The 19453-nt window shown below is 46.9% G+C and overlaps 1 protein-coding gene and 1 long non-coding RNA gene across 4 annotated transcripts; both read right to left on the bottom strand.

Moving 5' to 3' along the window:
• Positions 1-431: 431 nt before the first annotated feature.
• Positions 432-14546, bottom strand: LOC134485139 (uncharacterized). Of its 3 annotated transcripts, none has more exons than XM_063280962.1 (2): positions 14401-14546; positions 432-13056 (listed from the first exon to the last, which is right to left on the bottom strand). In XM_063280962.1, exon 2 carries the CDS (start codon positions 12697-12699, stop codon positions 10981-10983), a length of 1719 nt encoding a protein of 572 aa, XP_063137032.1. In that variant the 5' UTR covers positions 12700-13056; positions 14401-14546; the 3' UTR covers positions 432-10980. The 3 variants fall into 3 exon arrangements, with proteins under 3 accessions (XP_063137032.1, XP_063137031.1, XP_063137033.1); XM_063280961.1 differs by lacking the exon at positions 14401-14546 and adding an exon at positions 13991-14245; XM_063280963.1 differs by lacking the exon at positions 14401-14546 and adding an exon at positions 13149-13984.
• Fam24al1 (family with sequence similarity 24, member A like 1) lies at positions 434-14166 on the bottom strand. The gene is made up of 5 exons (NR_176825.1): positions 13991-14166; positions 12925-13056; positions 9433-9562; positions 2450-2625; positions 434-1251 (listed from the first exon to the last, which is right to left on the bottom strand). It is a non-coding gene; the product is annotated as a family with sequence similarity 24, member A like 1 (long non-coding RNA).
• Positions 14547-19453: the final 4907 nt, after the last annotated feature.

Here is a 19453-nt window from a genome sequence, read left to right on the forward strand (position 1 = left end):
AGTAGGACCAAATCTTCTGTAGGATAAAAGTACCCTGGTCCCTCCTCTGTCCCCAGACCAAGCCTTCAGCAACACCTATAAAAAGTCCTCCCAGCATAAATGTGTCACCTACAAAAGAGGTGACAGTAGAGGGTCAGGTCCCAAGCCACCCTCTCTCCATGTTCTACTGAGGCTAGCATGACACCAAACGGTCCAGGCAACTGGTATACGTTGTCTGGCCTCAGCAGGGAGTCTTCACCAAAGCCACCTGGGCTCAGCAGGACTCCCAGTGTACACCGGTCAACTGGAGAAGGCCCAGGTCACCTGTCCCTCTAACTTCCTGTGGTTAAGTGCCGCAGACCACCCAGGGGAGTGTGTCAGCATAGGGACCAAGGCTTGGATTTCAGGTAGAGAATGGATTCGGCGTGACAGACAGACACAAACTCGAGGTGTGTGCTGCTGCAAAAGCTTTACTTCTTGGCACATATTTAAGCAGTTAGAACAGGTGCATCATAATTGGCAGTCATCCAGCTCTTATTCATCACCCCACCAAATGTCCCTTGTAAGAAGGAAAGCTGAATATACAGTCCAGGAAACAGTTCTCAGCCGCAAACAATAGTTTAGAAAACTGCAGTTATACTACCAGACTTGTGGGTACCAGATATACATTTAACATTTACCTTTATTTTAATAAAGTTTAAACTCTATGGGCCCTCAGAATAAAAAGGAAACTTTTGTAACCATTCTATAATTTCTTTCGTTTCTTGCTCAATGTTAGTTTCTCTTTTCCTTCTAGTTAACTCTTGATAAATTTGCTCAACTTGTTGGAACTTATCCATGATCTTTCTAAGAGTCACTACTATTCTGAATCATGCTAAACAAAACTTTCCCAAAGGGGGGGGCTTTTCTGGAACAGTCATGTTATTAGTAACTGCAATTAATTTCTCTCCTATTTGCTGGGAACGAATGGGTGCAGCAGTTGAGTTCATCGCAGCCGTTGAGTTCATCAGGATCATGGTGGTGTGAGACGTGGTGGTTTAGATGTCTCTGAACTTTCAGTTCCTGAGACATCTAAAGGTCCATGACCATCTTCCCACACTGCTACATTCTTAAAATCAGATATTGTTGACAGGCTTAAAGTTGCTAAGATCACCAAGGCTAGAACACAGAAGGCACCTCCACTGCAAGCATAGACCCCAGTCATCATCTTTTTGTAGGGAGACGGCCAGGGACCTCCAGGAGGCCAAGCCATTCCAGGCACAGGCCTCTGTTCTGGATAGAAACGAAGCACAAGAGGTTCATGTCACACAGACTCTACTGGAGTGGGTGTGGCAGTTAAGTTTCTAGGAATTTTGGGGATGGCCACAGTGGAACTTGCTTATACACCCCAGCACACAAAAGGCTAATGTTAATCCCACGGGCAAGAATAAGACCACTACCACGACTCTGAGCTAAGTTTGAAACAAGCTTTAATTATATAGTGGTCAGGATGATGGACTCTGGCCAGTCACATTCAGGCTTAAAAAGACAAATCCCATAAAACACCATATTTCCCACCAGATCCAATCAGGGGCAAACATATATCCTGATTTATTTCCCGCCCGTGTACCTCCCCACTACCTGTGAACGAGCACACCCAGTGTGGTGTGTCAAACAAAGTTGTTTAGGGGAGCAGGCCACATGGCTTGTTGTCTCCCACCAACAGCAGCCTCCAGCCTTTCAGGAACGTGGCCCACAATAGAGGTATTTTTGTTTAGTGGGTCTCTTAGGCACCGTAATTGAAACTTAAAATAGTATAGCATTGTCTCTCACATCCTTTCCTCGAGTTGTATCCCGAGTCGAATCCCTGGCTCTGCGATGGGTACCTGTTTACACTGGGATCTAACAGCCATCAGCCTAACAGTACCCAGGCAGGAATTATTATCTACTTAAGTCACTAATGAGCAAGAGGCAGAGGTAATTGGCTGAAATACAAGGGTCAAAGACCCTGAGATTACTAAGCCGTCAGAGTTACTAACTAGGAGGAGTGACGATGAGAATGGGGAACAGCCATTTCTGGAAAATTTCTTTGAGTACAGTCAGATTACCTCTGATGATCCCTGAGTGGTTTGTATACAACCAACAGTTTCCTCTTAAAGCCACACAACACCTCCCTGTCCCTGCATAAGGCAGGTCTGGGCCCTGTCACTTTGAACAACTACTTCAGCTGATGAATCTACCTGTTGATAGGGCTGGGTCTCTCTGAGTTGAACAGGAATCTTTCCTGGTATGCCAATAGGCACTATAGGTAGCCATTTTGTCCCCTACACCAGGGAATGCCCTTTCGATCTAACATTCCAGCCTGTCGGGGACAAGGGGCGACGCACTCTCTTCTGTAGCTACTTCCTGCTGAGACAAGGACGTCGCCAGGGCTTGGGAAGGCTGGAACGTTAGTCAAAGGCAGGGAGGGGATTCAGGTAATGGGACGTACATCAGGAGCATCCGGTTAGATGACCCAGCAGAAGACACAGGGAGCGACATCGGCGACTGGTTCATAGCCGCATTTATCGAGTCCAGAGCTCAGGGCCGTTTCGAGCAGTTTGTAGTCCATAGTTGATTCCTGGATGGTGTCTGTCAGCCAAGTGGAAATCTGCTGAGACAGACAGACTTGGGACAGAAGTTAAAGTTTAGGACCTTAAAGGAAAATCTTACATTTGGAAACTGGGGGGGTGGGGGAGGGGAAGAGTCCCAAGACCAGGGGAGAGAGGCTACCCTCGGGAATAGGCAGATGAGAGGCTTACTCCGTACTCATCTGGAGTCCCTTTGACCCGTGAGAGCTGAGTCCAAGTCTTAATGACTCCTTCCATGCCCTTACAAGGATTTTTTGTTTGTTAATTTTTACGTATATAGGTGTTCCCTGCATGTGTCTGTGTACCTTACCCATGCCCAATGAGACCAGGAGAGGTCTGGAACTGGAGTCACAGACAATTATGAGCTGTCACATAGGTGCTGGGAATTGAACCCTGATCCTCGGGAAGAGCCACCAGTGCTCTTAACCGCTGGGCCATCTCTCCAGCCCCTTACACAATTTTTTTTTTTTTAGTTTACAAAAAGATAAAAGTCTTAGATACGCTAGCATTAATCTGTACTAAACTCCACATCATAGAAGAACCAGCTACCAGGTGTCCCGTAAGCAGCCAGGGTAGACACAAGCCTTTGAGTCCTAGCGAAAGCCCTGGCTTTGGGTTAGAAAGCATAACCACTCTTGTCTCGGTGTGGAGGGATGGACGTATAGATTGGCCACAGATGACGAGAAGCACCTTTAAGTCTACACTCAAAGACAACTGAAGGGAGTTTAAAGCTGTGACTGAATAGCAGGCAGCCCGTGCTCCGTCAGCTAGCTTATCACAACTCCGTTGACAAACAGTAAAGTTCTGAACTCTTAAAGTCTTAGTATTAACACGAGCACAGATGGGGAAAGAAGTCTGAAACCTTCCCCACTTTTCAGATCATTTTCTTATGCCGCTGTAACTTGCACCTTAACTGACTTCAGACCCTCAGAACTTTCACATCCTCAGACCCCTTCTACACCTCTGAACACCCAGAACTTGCAAAGACTTTGAAACTTTTCTCTTTCCTCCATCCAATCACTCATCAGAGACTCAAACGGCTATTACAGAGAACAGTCAATGCAAAGCAAGTTTAAATAAAGGGACAGTAAAAAGCTACTTCTGAAACCTGCCTGTATTTTAACTCAAAGCCTTTCAGCAAACTGTCTGCCATTTCTTAACAAGAGACCTAGTAACTCTTAGAGATCGCAGGGCTTGGTCTTTACCTATGAAATGGAGTGAGGTGGCTGAAGCCTCGTGTGAAGGAGCTACTGACGAACTGACAAACCTGTAGTTAGCCTGGCCATCAATGCCATCAGAGAGCTGAGAAGGATAAATTAGACCAGGGAGTGTAATCCAAATGGCCTATGTAGCAATTAAAACGACAGAGACTTATCCATTACCTAGCAGCCAACCCACCAGGTTCCTGTGGTGCCCATGGCTTCGTTGAGGGCACATCGATCTTCGGTGGCCAGGCCTGGCAAATCTGAGAAGCCTTCTTCCTGTGGAGGAGGAACCTGAGAGACTGACCTCACTTTGTCTTGGCAAAATGGGGCAATCAACTCTCCAGTGTCCTGCTTGTCCACAGATTGGGCAGGGTTCAGCACGCGAGGCATTGGGGCAGTTATGCCGGTGGTTAGCATTGCCACACTACTGTAGGTGGAGTCGATGGTGCCCCCTGTTTACCTTCTTTAGAGACCTCAGGGTGAGCGCTAGGAGCTGGGGTCTCTGTCACAGCCAGTTTTTCCCATTAAGCATTTGAAATGCCATTTCAGCAGATCTCTGATGACTTTGAGGACCACAATTATTAAGGATACCTGAGCTAAACAAACTTCCCTTCTTTTTAGTTACTTGTTCTAGGCTCAACCTTAAAGACACATACTGGAGGGTAAATAAAGCTCTTGTCCTGTAATTAATTACATTAGTACTGTGGTAGTTTGAATAGGCTTGGCCTGAGGCACTGTGGGGAGATGTGGCCTTGTTGGAGGAATTGTCACTGTGAGACCCTCCTCCTCGCCATGTGGGAGCCAGTCTTCTCCTGTCTGCCTTTGGATCAAGAGGTGGAACTTTCGGCTCCTCCAGAGACATTCCTGCCTGGATGTTGCTATGCTCCCCCACTTGATGATAAAGGATTGAACCTGTGAACCTGCAAGCCAGCCCCAATTAAATGTCCTTTGGAAGAACTGCTTTGGTCACGGTGTCTCTTCACAGCGATGGAAACCTAACACAAACACTTAACAAGAATACAAGTGCGGTTCTGAATACATCAAACAATTTCATCTTTTAGGAGGTGACTGATTATTAAACTGCATATCTTAATCACCTTGAACAATTTACAGTAATTAGCTCTATCCATGTTAGGTTTAGCTTTTAAAATATTCTAAAATGAAGCTTTTCTAGTATAAAAATAAAGCTTTGAATCATAAATGAGACTAGTCCATAGGCAGACTGGCAACTTTCCTGGTCCTCTCACAGTGTACACTACAGGATTTCACAGCGCCTTATATGACTCAGTTTATCAAACTAACTAAAGCTTAACAGTTAGCAAAGAGGCTAGACATACATTTTTTGTTTGTTTGTTTGTTTGATTTTTGAGACAGTGTTTCTCTGTGTAGTCCTGGCTGTCCTGGCACTCAGAGACCTGCCCATCTCTACCCGGAGCTGGGATTAAAGGTGTGCACTGCCACCACCCAACACACATTCCCTTTTTTTTTTTTTTAAATTCACATTACATCCAGATAGCTGTCCCCCCTCCCAATACCCCACTCTCACAACCCGTCCCCCAACCCCCACCCCTCTTCCTCTGAGAGTAGAGCCCCATCTCCCCCGACCCCAGTATCCCCCCACCCGGACACATCAAGTCTGTAGGGCGCACACAGCTGCTTCTGGCACATATATTTAACCCTCAGTAGACCTTAGGTAAAGAGAGACATTCTCTTTCTCTAAGCCTTCCTACTGCCGCAATTCAACACAGTCCTCATGTCATGGTAAAGCCCAGCCACAGTATTACTCACTGTTGCTCCACAACTGCCATGTTGCCACTGTTCTGGATTGTGACGCACACATGACCCACATCGCACAAGCACATATGGCTCCCATCTCTCTGGTAGATAGGCTTTGCCTGACTGATTAGGTCACTGCCTTGCTGTTTCCCAAGATAGGAATAGCCTAGTTTCTGGCATTCAGTGTTTAGCACTAACTCTTAGGCCTTTTATTTATATCTTAAGGTCACATATTAATAATATAAACATTTTATAAACTTACAAGGTCCCATAGCTTTATAAATTTAAATACTTTAAAAAGCTGTTCATTTAAAAAAAATCCAGTTTTTTTTTTTTTTTTTACATTTAAACTTTCTATAAAACTCCAAAATTTCCTCTTAAAGTTTAAAAATCTCTCAACTGTGTGCTCTGGCAAAATCAATAAAGTACTTTAAAAAAAATTTCAACAGGGAAAAATGGGGCACAATCAAGGCAAAACCAAACTCCACGGTATAAGCAGTTTAATGCTCAATGTCTGGGATTCACCCACAATCCTTTGGGGCTTTCCCAGGAGACTTGGGTCACCTCTCTGGACCCACCTTTGGTGACACACAGGGCCTGCCTTTTAGGTCCCAGCTGGCTCCATTTAACTGTGGCTGGTATTTCCAATGACAATCACATGGTATGAACATTTCCAAAACAGCTAGCATCCCCAATTTACAACTGGGTTCTCTTATGGAACACATTGGCAAGCCTCAGCCTCTCTTTAGGACACACACTGGAAACCCTCAGCTCTTCCCAATGAGTAGTTAAAACATAATTGGCTCTTACACCAGAACCAGAGAATCCCAAGTTCAAGGATTGTCTAACTACTTAGCATGACTAAAAAGGAAAAAGAAGTCATTGCTTATATTGTGGGAATGGCCTTTGGGGTCCTTGAAGCAGTTGCATCTAAAGGCATCTGTCCCCCGAGGAGGCACAGTTCCGCAATGAGGAAAAGACACTTCTAATATGGAAGTGAAGGAGACCAGATTGAACCTGCCAACCACAGCAGAATTCTGGAACCTAGGCAACTCCTTGGAGGGTTGAGCAAAGGGTGCCTGCTGGGGCCCTAACAGGCTGGTCACCATACTCCTGGGTGCATGGGTGTCACTCCAGGAGTACCACTTCTCCCTTGACCAACACCTCCCCAGCCAGAAAGGATCCTGCAGGGCAGACCCTGTCTTTTCCTCCCTTGTTAAACCCCTCTGCTATTGCTCACCATGCCATGGGACCTGTGCTGATGGGGGCCATGGTTGGCATCCTCAAAGACAGGTAGCCTCCTCTTTCTTGGTTATAGTAATTTTTTGAAGAATGTTAGCAGACTCAATGAACCAACCACTCCTAGGGGGAAGGGAGGCAGCTCCCAGGCAAAATTCATTTGCTAAACAATTCATTTGCTTGGTGGGAAGGATCAAAGCAGAGCAGGGGCACCCAAGCTAGGCTGAGGAGTACTCCTGGGGACGTCCAGTTAGTCCCACCAGATGAGGATAAAGACCACTGAACACAAATTATGGCCAATTCAAAGCAAGGTTTAATCTGTGCACAGAACAGCCAATCTGGCGGCCATCTCCCCGTAAAGTTTGAGTTCTGGAACTGAAGGGGGTGGGGTTTTGCAAGCAGGAAGAACAAGGCAGTTAAGGAAATCTTCTCAGAACATCTGGTACAGAACATTCTTTGGTTATGGGATGGGGTACAGCTAAATTCTGAGAAGCAGACATTGGAACGTAAGTTTTACAGTAAACAGAGCCTCGAAACGACTCCTGGCCTTCAAATGGACTTGAACTGGTTTCTGACTCATCTGTCTTATGTGTTCCTGTCACATAAGCCTCTTGGAAGCTAACATTTCTGGCTATTGTAATGGCTACTAGTGGCAAGCATTTTAGCATTCTTTATTTGTCCGTAGACAAGCCTTGTGAAGCGCTAGAAGGTCGTAGGAAACATTAGGAGTATGAGGAGACCTGCGGCAGCTGAAACAAGGGCGGTTAGACAGGGTGACCAGTTACATAGGGACTGGCACCAACTGTTCCCTTCCTGTCTGTCTAAGTGTTTGGTTTTCAAATTGTTTCTTACCATAGCTCAAGTTTCTCTAGGCCTGAATGGTCAGCATAAAAACAACAGGTTTCAAGGTTGGGGATTTAGCTCAGTTGTAGAGCGCTCGCCTAGCAAGTGCAAGGCCCTGGGTTCGGTCCCCAGCTCTGAAAAAAAAAAAACCCCAAAAAACAACAGGTTTCGATGATGACTACTCACAGCCCTCCTTGTTTCATGAAGAGTAAGTCAAACAAACCTTCTATTCTGTAAAAATTATCTCTGCCAGAGAATCCACCTAACCTTCCAATCTAGGGACTGAGTCTTTTATAATAACCTTAAATCCTATTTAACTTTAGCATTCAGAGTTTTGAACCCTGATCTTGCAGGACCAGGGCTGATGTTCCTAGTGCTGTAGGCCCTACCATCCCTGAATTCACTAAAGGTGGGACTCATAGAACCGCCCGCTTTGGTTGAGGGTGGTCAGGTGTCTTGGCTAGATGCAGCCAGCCTTCATCCCCATCGGAAATGTAACTAGAGGAAGGACACGAGTGAGGATGCACAAAGACGAATGTGTCCTGTGGACAATGCAGGAAGCCAGCAGGCACTTGTGATAGCATCGGTAGAAGGTCGCCAAGCATCGGCAGAGGCAGGAGGGAATAGCTGCTGACCCTGTGCTAGTCAGGAGCTGAACAACAGTTGCACAATGATACAAATATGGAGCAGCTAGGGAGCCTGAAGTTTCTGACAGGAAACAGTCCTTGTCCTTGGACCTCACCTAGGGATAGCTTGGGCTGGGAGCAGGAGTAGGCATCAGCAGAAGCTTGTGGCAATGCTGGGAGTGACAGATTGCAAGTCATTCCTACATAATAGGTGGGTTTGGGGTCGAGGCAAAACCATCAGTCCTGTGTCAGGTTCGGTGTAGAATGGTGGAGGAAAGGTTGCTGCCAGCATAGTCAGGAGAGGAAATTCCATGGGAGCAGTGGATGGAGGTGGCTTAGGGGAGGATAGAAACAGGCAAGACGATAGGTGGGGTCTTTGGAATGTGGGCGTGCTGGAGGAGCCTGGGGATTCGGGAGGTCTCTACTGGGGCCTAAGGGTTTAAGTTCTTCTTGTCTTAACCTTTACTGCTACATGGTAATTGAGGAACTGGGATCCAGCCCACCTCCACAAGGCCAAATTCCCCAGCCGCTTCCTACACTCCAATGTGAATTTTCAGAAGAATCCAGAAATGTTCCAGAGTTTAGGTCGGGGAATACAATGTGACCCCGACCCACAACTAAGCATTGGTTTTAGAGGGCTTGGGAGTTGTGGCAAGAATATCTATCATGTTTTGCCCTAAGGCAGTCAGGGTGACAGTCTTGGAGCTCCAAGAGGCACAGTGGGTGGCATTAGTGCCCTGGCAGGATTTGCTTCCCTGGGCTGGACCGATGCAAACCAGGATACCTCCTAAGTTTTTCTCCAAGTGTAAATGTCCACAGCCCGTTCTAGGATGGAAGGGAAAGTGTTTGCCGTCATCAGCTTTCAGATCAGGCTGACGGCAAGTTATAATGGTATCCGTCACCTGACCTGTATCAGCGAGTCCAAGTGGGTTGTCCGTCTGACTTAATTATATCCAGGGTAAGGACATAACCCAATAGATCAAGACTAACATTATGGCTTCCATAGTCTAAGGAGTAAAAGCAGGTCAGCAAGAAAACATTAAACCTTAGAGATCTTAACTTGGAGGGGATCCCATTCAATTTCTGGTTTTGGTGGCCCTCTTCTTCCACAGGATCCTCTGGTACCTTCTTAAGATGTGACTAACAGCAACTTACCAGCACTGGGCATCCAGAGAATCCTGATAGAGGGGCATCGTCTTGGTTCCATCCAGTGAGTCTTGAAATGGCAGTGTCATCAGGTTGGAACAGGTGGGTCAGGCAAGCAGTGCCCGGTCAGTTGGGCAGCCTAGACTTGAGGAAAGATCTCATCCAGAGTTAACTGTAATCCCTTCAGGGATTCAGAGACTAGGAAATCTGTTATTAGCCCTTGATGTTGTTACCCAAGGGGTCACTGGGAGTGGCTGTCCATAAATTACTTCACGTGGAGTGAATTTTTTGAAGTAAGGGTGCAACAGGCCCTTAGTGGGGGCAAAAAGCAAGAGGTCAACACAGTTACCATCAGTCTCAAGAGCATATTTAGTGAGAGTTTCTTTTAAGGTCCTGTTCATTCTTTCTACCTTCCCTGGGCTCTGAGGATGACACATGCTATGTAGCCTCCATACTGAGGGCCTTTGAAGTCATTTGAGACAGTTTGGTCATGAAGGCCAGGGCACTGTCAGACCCCAAAGTTATGAAGAAGCCAAATCTGGGGATGATTTCCAGCATTAATTTCTTAGCTACTATCTGAGCTGTTTTCATTAAGGTTGGAAAGCCCAAGACAGTGTTGATAAAGACCAGAAAGTATTTATTATATACATGTGGCCCTTGCTTGATTTCAGTAAAGTCAAATTCCCAAAATTCATCAGCTAAAGGACCTTGACTTCAGTGCCCTTGGGGCAACATAGCCTTTTCTGCATTTACCTGAGTGCAGGCTAAGCACTTAAGTCTCACTTAAGTCTTGGTCAAGGGCATCATCAATAGACCATTGGGGAATTGCTGAAACCCTAAGATAAGCAGGTTCAGGTCTGGTTAGTCCATTCAAATGCAAAGATACATTTAGTTTTGACAAAGGAAGGGGGAAAAATGCATCCTTTCAATCCAGGACTGTATAAACCCTTTGCAGCAGCATGCTGAGCAGAGAATAAGGGTGGGGAATAGTTGGGCAAATAGTTCCCACCCACATATCCATTCCCCGTAAATCCTGGGTCTTGATCCCCTGATGGAGTACTGTCCCACTCCAATGGGCACAACCTCAGCAGAAGCTGAACTATCACTGGCAACCCATGGTCGCCCCTTCCAGGATTGTCTTTAGCCCAAACACTTGGAAACATCTCTGATAAGTTGTTCATTTCATTTCTCTTTAGTGGCCTGGGTGGACCCTGGTGACAGAGGAGGTACTTCTAGCTTAAGGGACAGGTGGGGAACAGGATAGGAGGTCTCTTCCCAGCAGAGTGAACAGGCGCATTCAGGGACAGCGATGAAAGAATGAGTCACTGCCCTCTTCCCTGGATTAACAGTCCATTTTGTAGTCCGTTTATATTTTTGACTTCCCCTGTTGCCCCTGCATTTCCACTGTTTGATTGACAGGGGGCCCCAAGGGTCTTTTGTGACACCAATGTGAAGTTTCCTAGTTTGAATTTACAGATTGACCCCAACTGAATAAGACTACCATAGGCTCCTGGGGGCCTAATTTTAAAGAGCTATGGCCCCACTATGCTCTTAAAGCTAAAACTGGCCTCGACGGGAGCAGGCCCTTCTTCGATTAGGGCATTCATTTTTCCAGTGGCCCAGTCTCTTGCAGTAAGCACATTGGTCTCTTCGTAGTCTTTGTGGTCTCTGTCCATGACTGAAGGTGTCACAGGAATACCGTGAATTGACCAGAGTCTCAATCACTGTTCTTATTATCAGATCTTGTTCACTCTCTCTACTGTCAAACACTCTCTGGGCTATTGACAATAATTCTGACCTAGTCATGTCTTCAAATCCATACACTCTTTGGATTGCATTACGTATGTCTGGGGCTGAATGGTCTACGAAGGTTCGGTTAATCTCCTTGACATTTATGGAGTCTTCTGGATCTATGGGCGTGTATGTGCGGTATGTCTCCAGGAGGCGTTCGAGGAAGTCTAAAGGTGATTCCTTTGGACCTTGTCTAGTACACATCACCCTGAGGAAGTCAGTGGGCTTCCGGGCTGCCTGTTTTATTCCCTCTAACAAAGCCTGGTGATAATTACTGAGTGCCCTCCTATCTTCCTTTGTCCTATAGTTCTGGTCAGGTCTCCATGTAGGTAGGACACAGTCGACCACATCTGCCCTCCATCTGCCAGTCCGTGCGCCCAGTCTGAGAAATGCTTGTGCTGCCTCACTCAGAATCCGGCTCCTCTCCTCTGATGTGAAGAAGATGGTTAAGATAGTCTCACAATCATCCCAAGAAGGAAAGTGGACGGAAAAGATAAACTCCATTAAAGAGACCAGGGAACTTGGGTTTGTACTGAAAGAAGGGTACTGCGTCTTCCATTTAAAGAGATCAGTGGTGGTTAAAGGAACATAGGTTATACAGTTCCTGTCTGTGCTGAAAGGAGGGTTCTGGGCGTTCCAGTTATGAAGATCAGTGGCGAGAGACCTGTTGAGAGAGGAGGACTGGGGCTGCTGTGGTATCTGAAGAGAGTTCGAAGAGTAAGGAAGTAACGCCCGATCCGATGTGGGGAGGGGAAAGGACAGGGAGTGATCCAGCTGCTGGGGTAGAGGTTGGGGTTGAGGTGAGGGCTGAGGTGGGGGTTTGGATTTGGGTGGGGGTTTGGATTTGGGTGGGGGTTTGGATTGAGGTGAGGGCTGAGGTGGGGGTTTGGATTTGGGTGGGGGTTTGGATTGAGGTGAGGGCTGAGGTGGGGGTTTGGATTTGGGTGGGGGTTTGGATTGAGGTGAGGGCTGAGGTGGGGGTTTGGATTTGGGTGGGGGTTTGGATTTGGGTGGGGATTTGGATTGAGGTGGGGGTTTGGATCGAGGTGGGCACTGACATGAGCGAGGCAGTGGGGGGTCCTGTATATCAGAAGTTTTGGAGGTCTTCTGGTCCCCTGGTATGGATTCCTGAGGGCTCCTTCTTGAGATGACTGATGTAGGACCTCTTTGTCTATTTTTGAGCATATAAAACTGGATCCAGATGGGAGGATTTGATGTTGCTTCTGCCCATGGCAAAATGTATCCTCGGTGGCTGGGTATGTTGATGACAGCACTTACTAGGGCCCATGCCACCTCGGGGTCGAAGGTGCCCTCAGAGGGCCACTGGACCCCAAACATAGGCCATTGCTGTTTGCAAAAGGTCTTAAGACGACTCTTAGTAATGGGGTAGTGATAAGCTTTCTTAACTGCCGGGGTGTAAAGTTTGTCAAAATGTTTCAATACACAGTTTAAGGGTGTATCAGGTTTACTAGTCTTATTACCCATTTTGTCTTCCAGTCACCCCAAACCCAAACCTCAGAAGACTCAGGACAAAGAAACAGAAAAGGCTAACAAAACAGAATAGGGCACACAGAGCCAAGAACCAAGAATGTAGTGTGACCTCTCCCTAGTGGCCTGGACAGGAGTTCCTGTATCTCCTAAAACACTGTACCCAAATGGGATCCTAAGGGAACCAGGAGCAGATGTTACATAAGGAAAAGAATGACTTACCAATGGAGGCTCCTCATACAGGTGCCTGCTGGTTTTCTTTTGGTGCAGCTGTGGACCTCGTAACTGAAATCAAGCCTGCAGGGGCCTTGGAACGTCTCAAGGTGCACACCCTGAGAAGTGGCCCTCCAGTCCCTGAGGTCGAAAGGAAGGATCCAGGTTCGGAATTTTGATGGAGATTTGTTAAAGCCTGTACCAAAGCTTAAACCCCTCCCCCACTACTTAACTGTAACTCTTCTGACTCACACTTGCCAGCCACCTCATACTGCTGACATTTTGGCTCAAAGAGCGATCAAGTTGACCGTATATCTTGTTATGTTCTGAGGTTCTTGGAAATTCCCCAACCACAGCCTTCACTGAGGACCAATCAAAATAGAAGTCAGCTTGAACTGTTATGTCTGAACTAGCAACAACTTGGCCCCTGCAGCCCTCCCTGTACCTGCTTATGAGCTCATTGTGGGTTTTTACCTATATAAACTGACCCTAGAAAACATCCGGGGTTGTAGCTTTCAGGTCCTGAGAATATGAACTATATCTCTGATTGTTCAGTCTTGGGGTGTGCGTTCAATAAACTATCCTTGCCTGACTGAAATCTATGTTTATGTGGTTTATGGGGCGACTCCTGGACCCTAACAGTTTCTTATGTCACCGGAGCCTCCAAATATCAATCCCGCCGAAGGAGGATAAATAACACCTTACTCTGTGCACAGCAAAGTTTGTGCGGTGGCTGTCTCCCCCTAGAATCAGATTTGAGAGACAGCCCCAAGTCAACTTCCCATACTTCTCTCTCTCTCTCTCTCTTTTTTTTTTTTTTTTTTTTCGGAGCTGGGGACCGAACCCAGGGCCTTGAGCTTGCTAGGCAAGCGCTCTACCGCTGAGCTAAATCCCTAACCCCCCATACTTCTCTTAATAGGACACACCTACAGGGAGCGGTATTTTGCAAGCCGGCAAGTTTACAGAGAGCACAAGGCAGTTATAGAATTCTTCCTGGACCATTTGGTACGAAACATTCTGAGGTTGTGGGATCGGTGCAGACTAATTCCAAGGAACAGAATCTTAAAACTTTTACCTAACTTAGGAAGAGTCTCAAAATGGTTCCTGGTCTTAAATGGAGTCCATCTGCTTTTTCGATCCAAACTCCCCGACCCAGCGAACCCGACCAGAGGTCCCACACGTCTCCGGACGCTCCTCTGGCAGGAAGGCGGTCCGGATAACGGGCACGGAGAGCACCGTCAGCCAGGACTCAACCGGGTACTCACCGTGCAGCCTACGCGCTGCAAATCCCCGCCCCCGCCCCCGCCCCCGCCACCCCCACCACTGATTACCCCACCCCCACCCCCACCCCCACCACGGTCTTCCAGCCCAAGCTGGTTGTGCCGCCAAAAAGCCAATTTCTCCCGAATTCCGGCCCCATCTTGCAGGTCCGAAGCATAGAGGCCAATTAGAGGCCGTAGTTTTGTGACGGATGGCCCAACGAACCCGTAATACAGCTGCATGTGAAGCAAGGGGTGCCCGGCCGCTGGTCCAGCAAGAAGAGGTCTGGCACCGAGAGGGAAGCTACTGCCACGTGATTCTTCTCTCTCTCTCTCTCTCTCTCTCTCTCTCTCTCTCTCTCTCTCTCTCTCTCTCTCTCTCTCTCTCTCTCTCCCCCCCCCACCCCCCGAACTCAGGGCACTCTACCACTGAGCTAAATTCCCAACCCCCACATGATTCTTAAAGGGACAAGCATTGCCTTTCCACCTTGGAGGCCTGAGACGGATAAGACCCCAGCAATGCCAGTGTGTGGTGGCCTATGCCTTTAATCCCAACACTCCAGAGGCAGAGGAAGAAGGATGTCAGCTCCTGGCCAGCCTAGACAACAGGGAGTTCCAAGACAGCTGGAGCTGTTACAAAGAAACCTGGACTCCAAGAAAGGAAAACAAACAAAAAAGAAAAAAGAGAAATATAGAAGCTGTCACCACATACCTTTAGCTCTCTCTCTCATAAACACAATGGAGGTGAACTATCTATCAGCTTTAACAAAAGGTCCAATTTCTCTAAAGCCAAAAACTAGCAAATATAACTAGTCCTGTAATAAGTAAAGAATTGTAGCTGCTGACATAGCATTCTAAAAATGAACTGTTTAGGTCCCAACCGTTTCGCTGGAGAATTCTGTTAGATATCCAAAGAATCAACACCGAAAATACCAGGGGAGAAATACTGCAGACATGAACGTGGTTGGATGACCCTTACCTCATCTAGTCTGCTGGGTTTTGTTTTTAAAAGATGTTCTGTTCTTTCTCCTGACCAACACGGTTTGCATCCCAAACCCAGCCATCTCCCTGATATGTCAGCATTCGAATAAAGAAACTTTTGCTGGCTCAAACTTGGGTTTTATAATTGAAGAAATTAAAATAAAAACTACAAAAGAACAGTAGACAAAGGGACAGGACAAAATGGGCCTGAGATATGCCCGGACAAGCCTGAAAACAAGGTCATGGAATTGTTCCAGGAACTAGCTAGCCACTACCAAACTCCCTGCTCTACAAATAGAGATAAGACGCTCTCCTACATTATGAACATTCCAGCTTGCACATACTGCTTGCTGATATGACCTTGTACCCATTTCCCCTGCTGATATATAAATTAACCAATCAAGTATAACCATGCTGAATCCCCTTGCCTTCCCCTATAAAAATCCTTGAATTTCGAGTCTTGGGGTCGACTCCTCTGTCTCCTGTGTGAGATACGAGCCGTCCCACAGCTCTAATAATAAACTGCCTCGTGTGCTTTACATCAAGAGCCAGTCTCTCGCGTTTCTTGGGGGAGTACAATCCCACGACTGGAGTGGGGTCTCCCGAGAGGGGGTCCTACATAATGAAGTATTCCCAAATTTTTGTACCCTAACAGGTAAACAGTGTCTTCCAAGAACCAAGACAGAGTTTATTAGTCAGGGTCTCTAGCAAAACATACAAAATATAACGTCTGTCTATTTTTCTATCTCTATCTCCATAGATAGATAGATAGATAGATAGATAGATAGATAGATAGATAGATAGATTTGTTTTGATTTTGATTTTTGATTTTTGGAGACAAGGTCTCTCTATGCAACCCTGATTGTCCAGGAACTCTATGTAGGCTGGCCTTGAACTCAGATCTGTCTGCCTCTGAATTCTGGTATAAAAGGTGTGTGCCACTATCCTGGGCCAACTTCATTTATAATTTTTCAAAGTTTAATAGATTGGCTGACACCACAGCGGGTTGGATAATCCTACAATAGTCATCCCAATACTGAGGGCCAAAGAACTCAGTGAGTTACTTTGGCCAGGAAACCAGTGCCTTCAGGGTGAGGGAGAACAGCAAGTTGGTCAGCCCGATTCAAACGTCGAGGGCCTGGAAGCTCCCTCCAGAGCCCTTGGTGGGAGTCTGCAGGAAAGGCCAGGAACCAGGTGACTGAGATCTTCAAGCCACAGCAGCACCCACAGGACCATTTGCTCAAGAGAAGTGAACTCCACCTGTGCTGGCTGCCTCCTCCTTCTTTATTAACACTTGGGGGCTACTGGACAGAGCCAGTCACAGTCACAGTAGGTCTTCACCCAACTCAGTTGCTGACTCAAGCACCAACCACTCTAGAAACACCATCACAGACACACCCATGGGCCTGTGTTCCTCTCCCTGTGACATCTCTCAAGCCAATCAAGCTGACAACCAAGAAGTCAGTACAGGAAGGGACACCCCAACCTCCTTGATGTGCCCACTACCGCCTTGTCTCCAAAACCAGCCAGTAAAACAGAGGGCAGAGAGAAAGTATATCTGATATTACCATGAACTTAAGCACAGACGCCCCCTGTAAAACACGAGCAAAAAGAGTCCAGTGATGGCTACCCACAACAGGGTTGGGTTAATTCAAGGTAGACAAGGCTTGTTTATACTCCAACACTGATCGACATGCTCTGCCACATAAGGAACTTTCAAAAGCTCCTGATAGGATCCAGAACCCTTTGTGATCAAAGCTCTCAGCAACTTAACTGAATGCTATTGGATGGAGAGCGTCCATGTCCAGCTCACAACAGGTTTCCTCTCAGATTTGGAAGGAAGAATGAGGAGAAATCAGCCTCCGAAATCTGAACACTCAGCACTGATAATGACAACTGTCTCCTTATTGGCTTTAAGGAGACACGGCTCAGGGAAATCCAAGAAGGGATCAGGAACTCAGCCACAGACACATGCTTACCGCATGTGAGACAAGGATAGGGAATCTTTTGAAAGGAAGAAATGCAGAAATATCAAATAACACTCTCTTCTAACAAAAACACTGTGAACTGGTGTTTAGAACAAGGGATTCAGATACTTTTGTCTCCCTCACCTTGTAAGATTTAGGTGCAAATGTTTGAATCCCCCTGCCAGGTAAAACCTTGGTTTACCTAAGGCTGCCTAATGCACTCCAGGAAGCTGATGTCTGATGGCAGTGACCCTCCCTTTTTCTCCTTCATGTCCTGTTCACCACTTCTTTTCAGACTAAAGAACACAGTGAGGACTGACCCCAGCCAATTGGGAAAAGACCCAGTCACCACCTGGGAGAGACAAACCAAATGCACACAGCATCTCTGTGTTTGTTCTTCCAAGTTCAGCCTTTGGATCGAGAGACATGTTTGTCTTCTTGGACACTCAGTTAAAATGGGGCTCCCTTTCTTCGCAACCCTGAAATTATTTCTCACAGAAGGGATTATTATCTAAAAACAAAACAAAACAAAAATAAAACATTGTTGAAGCAACTGAAACAGTTACACACAATCAAACAGGCAACTTTGACCTAAGCCTCGCATCTTACACAAAACTTATCCACAGAGCACCGTAAACTTAAATGTGAAACTATAAACATCCAGAAAAAGGAGGCAAGGGGCTGGAGAGCTGTCTCTGTAGTCACAGCGCCTGCTGCGGAACCCTGGAAACCTGAGTTCAGATCCCCAGCACCCTGCAAAAGCTGTGAACCTGTGTGTGTGCCACTAAAATTCACCCCCAGGTTCGGAGGTCGCCCAAATACGCCCTGTCACCCTCAGAAGTGCGGAAGGCGGGGAGCGAGCTTCACTCTTCCAGAACCCCACAGAGGGCAATGTGAACTGTGAGGACAAAGAGCCTTCCCAAAGACGCCCATGTCTGACAGAATTTCATCACTCTGATGAGGACCAGAGGGACAAAAAGGGAAGGGCTCATTTTGGAGCCAAGAAAGATTCCCACTGTGGTTCTGTGTCTGCTTTCCTTTAGGCCCGAGGTGAGAGCACCATGGTGATGAGTTCCAGGAAGCCAAAGGGGATCCACATTGTTGTTAAGTCCCCGTAGCCCACAAGAACAGGTTTCCATTTCTAGCTAAGAACCTGTGAAACACGCAGCATGCAAAACATGTTTTTGAGCCTACACTGAATTCAGGAGCCCATAACTAATGACTGCCCATTGCCGTTGCAGAAGATGTTTTTAAAACAGCTTGGTCTACCAACCCCATGAGATGTGACTCCTCCCCTGCCTCATAGATATTCCTGACTTGACATTATAATTTTCTATTCAATTATTTCAGCTCTGTAAATACATGCCGGCAGGTGTTTCCTGTTAAACTTACGGTTTTGTGCTTTATGAGGGACTGCTCTCTCAAGTCCCAATTTAGGCTGAGACAGACAGCTGGCAAGTCCAGGGAACACCCTTAGTAAAGCTTGTTTCAACTACTCAGTCCTGGAAGTGGCTATTCCCCTCCGATGTTGGGGATTAACAAGGGAATGTGCAGGAAGGGAACAAAGAGTGACAAGAAGTAGGGGTGTCTTTCTAGGATCAACCCTGAGTGAACAAGTCCCCAAATCAGGGCCCACTGCCTGAAGCTCCCCCATCTCCCAGGAGTCCATTCTGACTGGGACTCCATGGACAGAGTAGCCCACAGCCTGAACACTAACACTGCTGTGAATGTGTGAGCTCCTGGGGACTTTGGTCCACAGCACACACCTCACTTTCCTCCTCAGTTCTTGGAAAACCAAGGTTTGTTTCTTCCTTTCTGCTTCCCTCAGCAAGGCTTAGACCCATCACGATGTCCTCCCCAGCAAGTGTTTTGTAAGTAGAGTCTAAAGTCCTGTGTGGCTGCAGGACACATCAAAAACAACAAATTTACTCTTGCACTGGGCCTGAGCCCTTGGACTTCTAGCAGGGTCTAACGGCCAATGATTGGGAAAGCTGGAAGATATTGGGTTAATAATGGTCATCACTGAATTTTTTGCAATGGGCCCTTGACAACATTTCATGAAGAAGATTACTGTCCACCTGTGGACTAACAACAATGAAAGCATGCTCTTCCTTTTTCTGGAAGGCTTCAAACTTGAGGGGCGGGGGAGGAAGGGAGGGAGAACACACAGGCAATGGAATGGAGAAAACTCCATGTCCAAGAAACTGGGACTGAAATGTGGCAGTCTCAGGACAGGGACAGTGGTGATGGACTGGATGGGAACTGTGAGGACTCACCTGTCCTAAGGAGCCTGGGCCTGACTCCTTAGCCAGTCTCTGGTACCCACCATAA

The sequence above is a fragment of the Rattus norvegicus genome, chromosome 1 (assembly GCF_036323735.1).
Source record: "Rattus norvegicus strain BN/NHsdMcwi chromosome 1, GRCr8, whole genome shotgun sequence".
NCBI classification, from domain to species: domain Eukaryota; kingdom Metazoa; phylum Chordata; class Mammalia; order Rodentia; family Muridae; genus Rattus; species Rattus norvegicus.

Bases quoted from the DNA above. Each gene is read 5' to 3' on its own strand.
- LOC134485139 (XM_063280962.1), bottom strand. From the start codon at position 12,699: ATGGGTAATAAGACTAGTAAACCTGATACACCCTTAAACTGTGTATTG.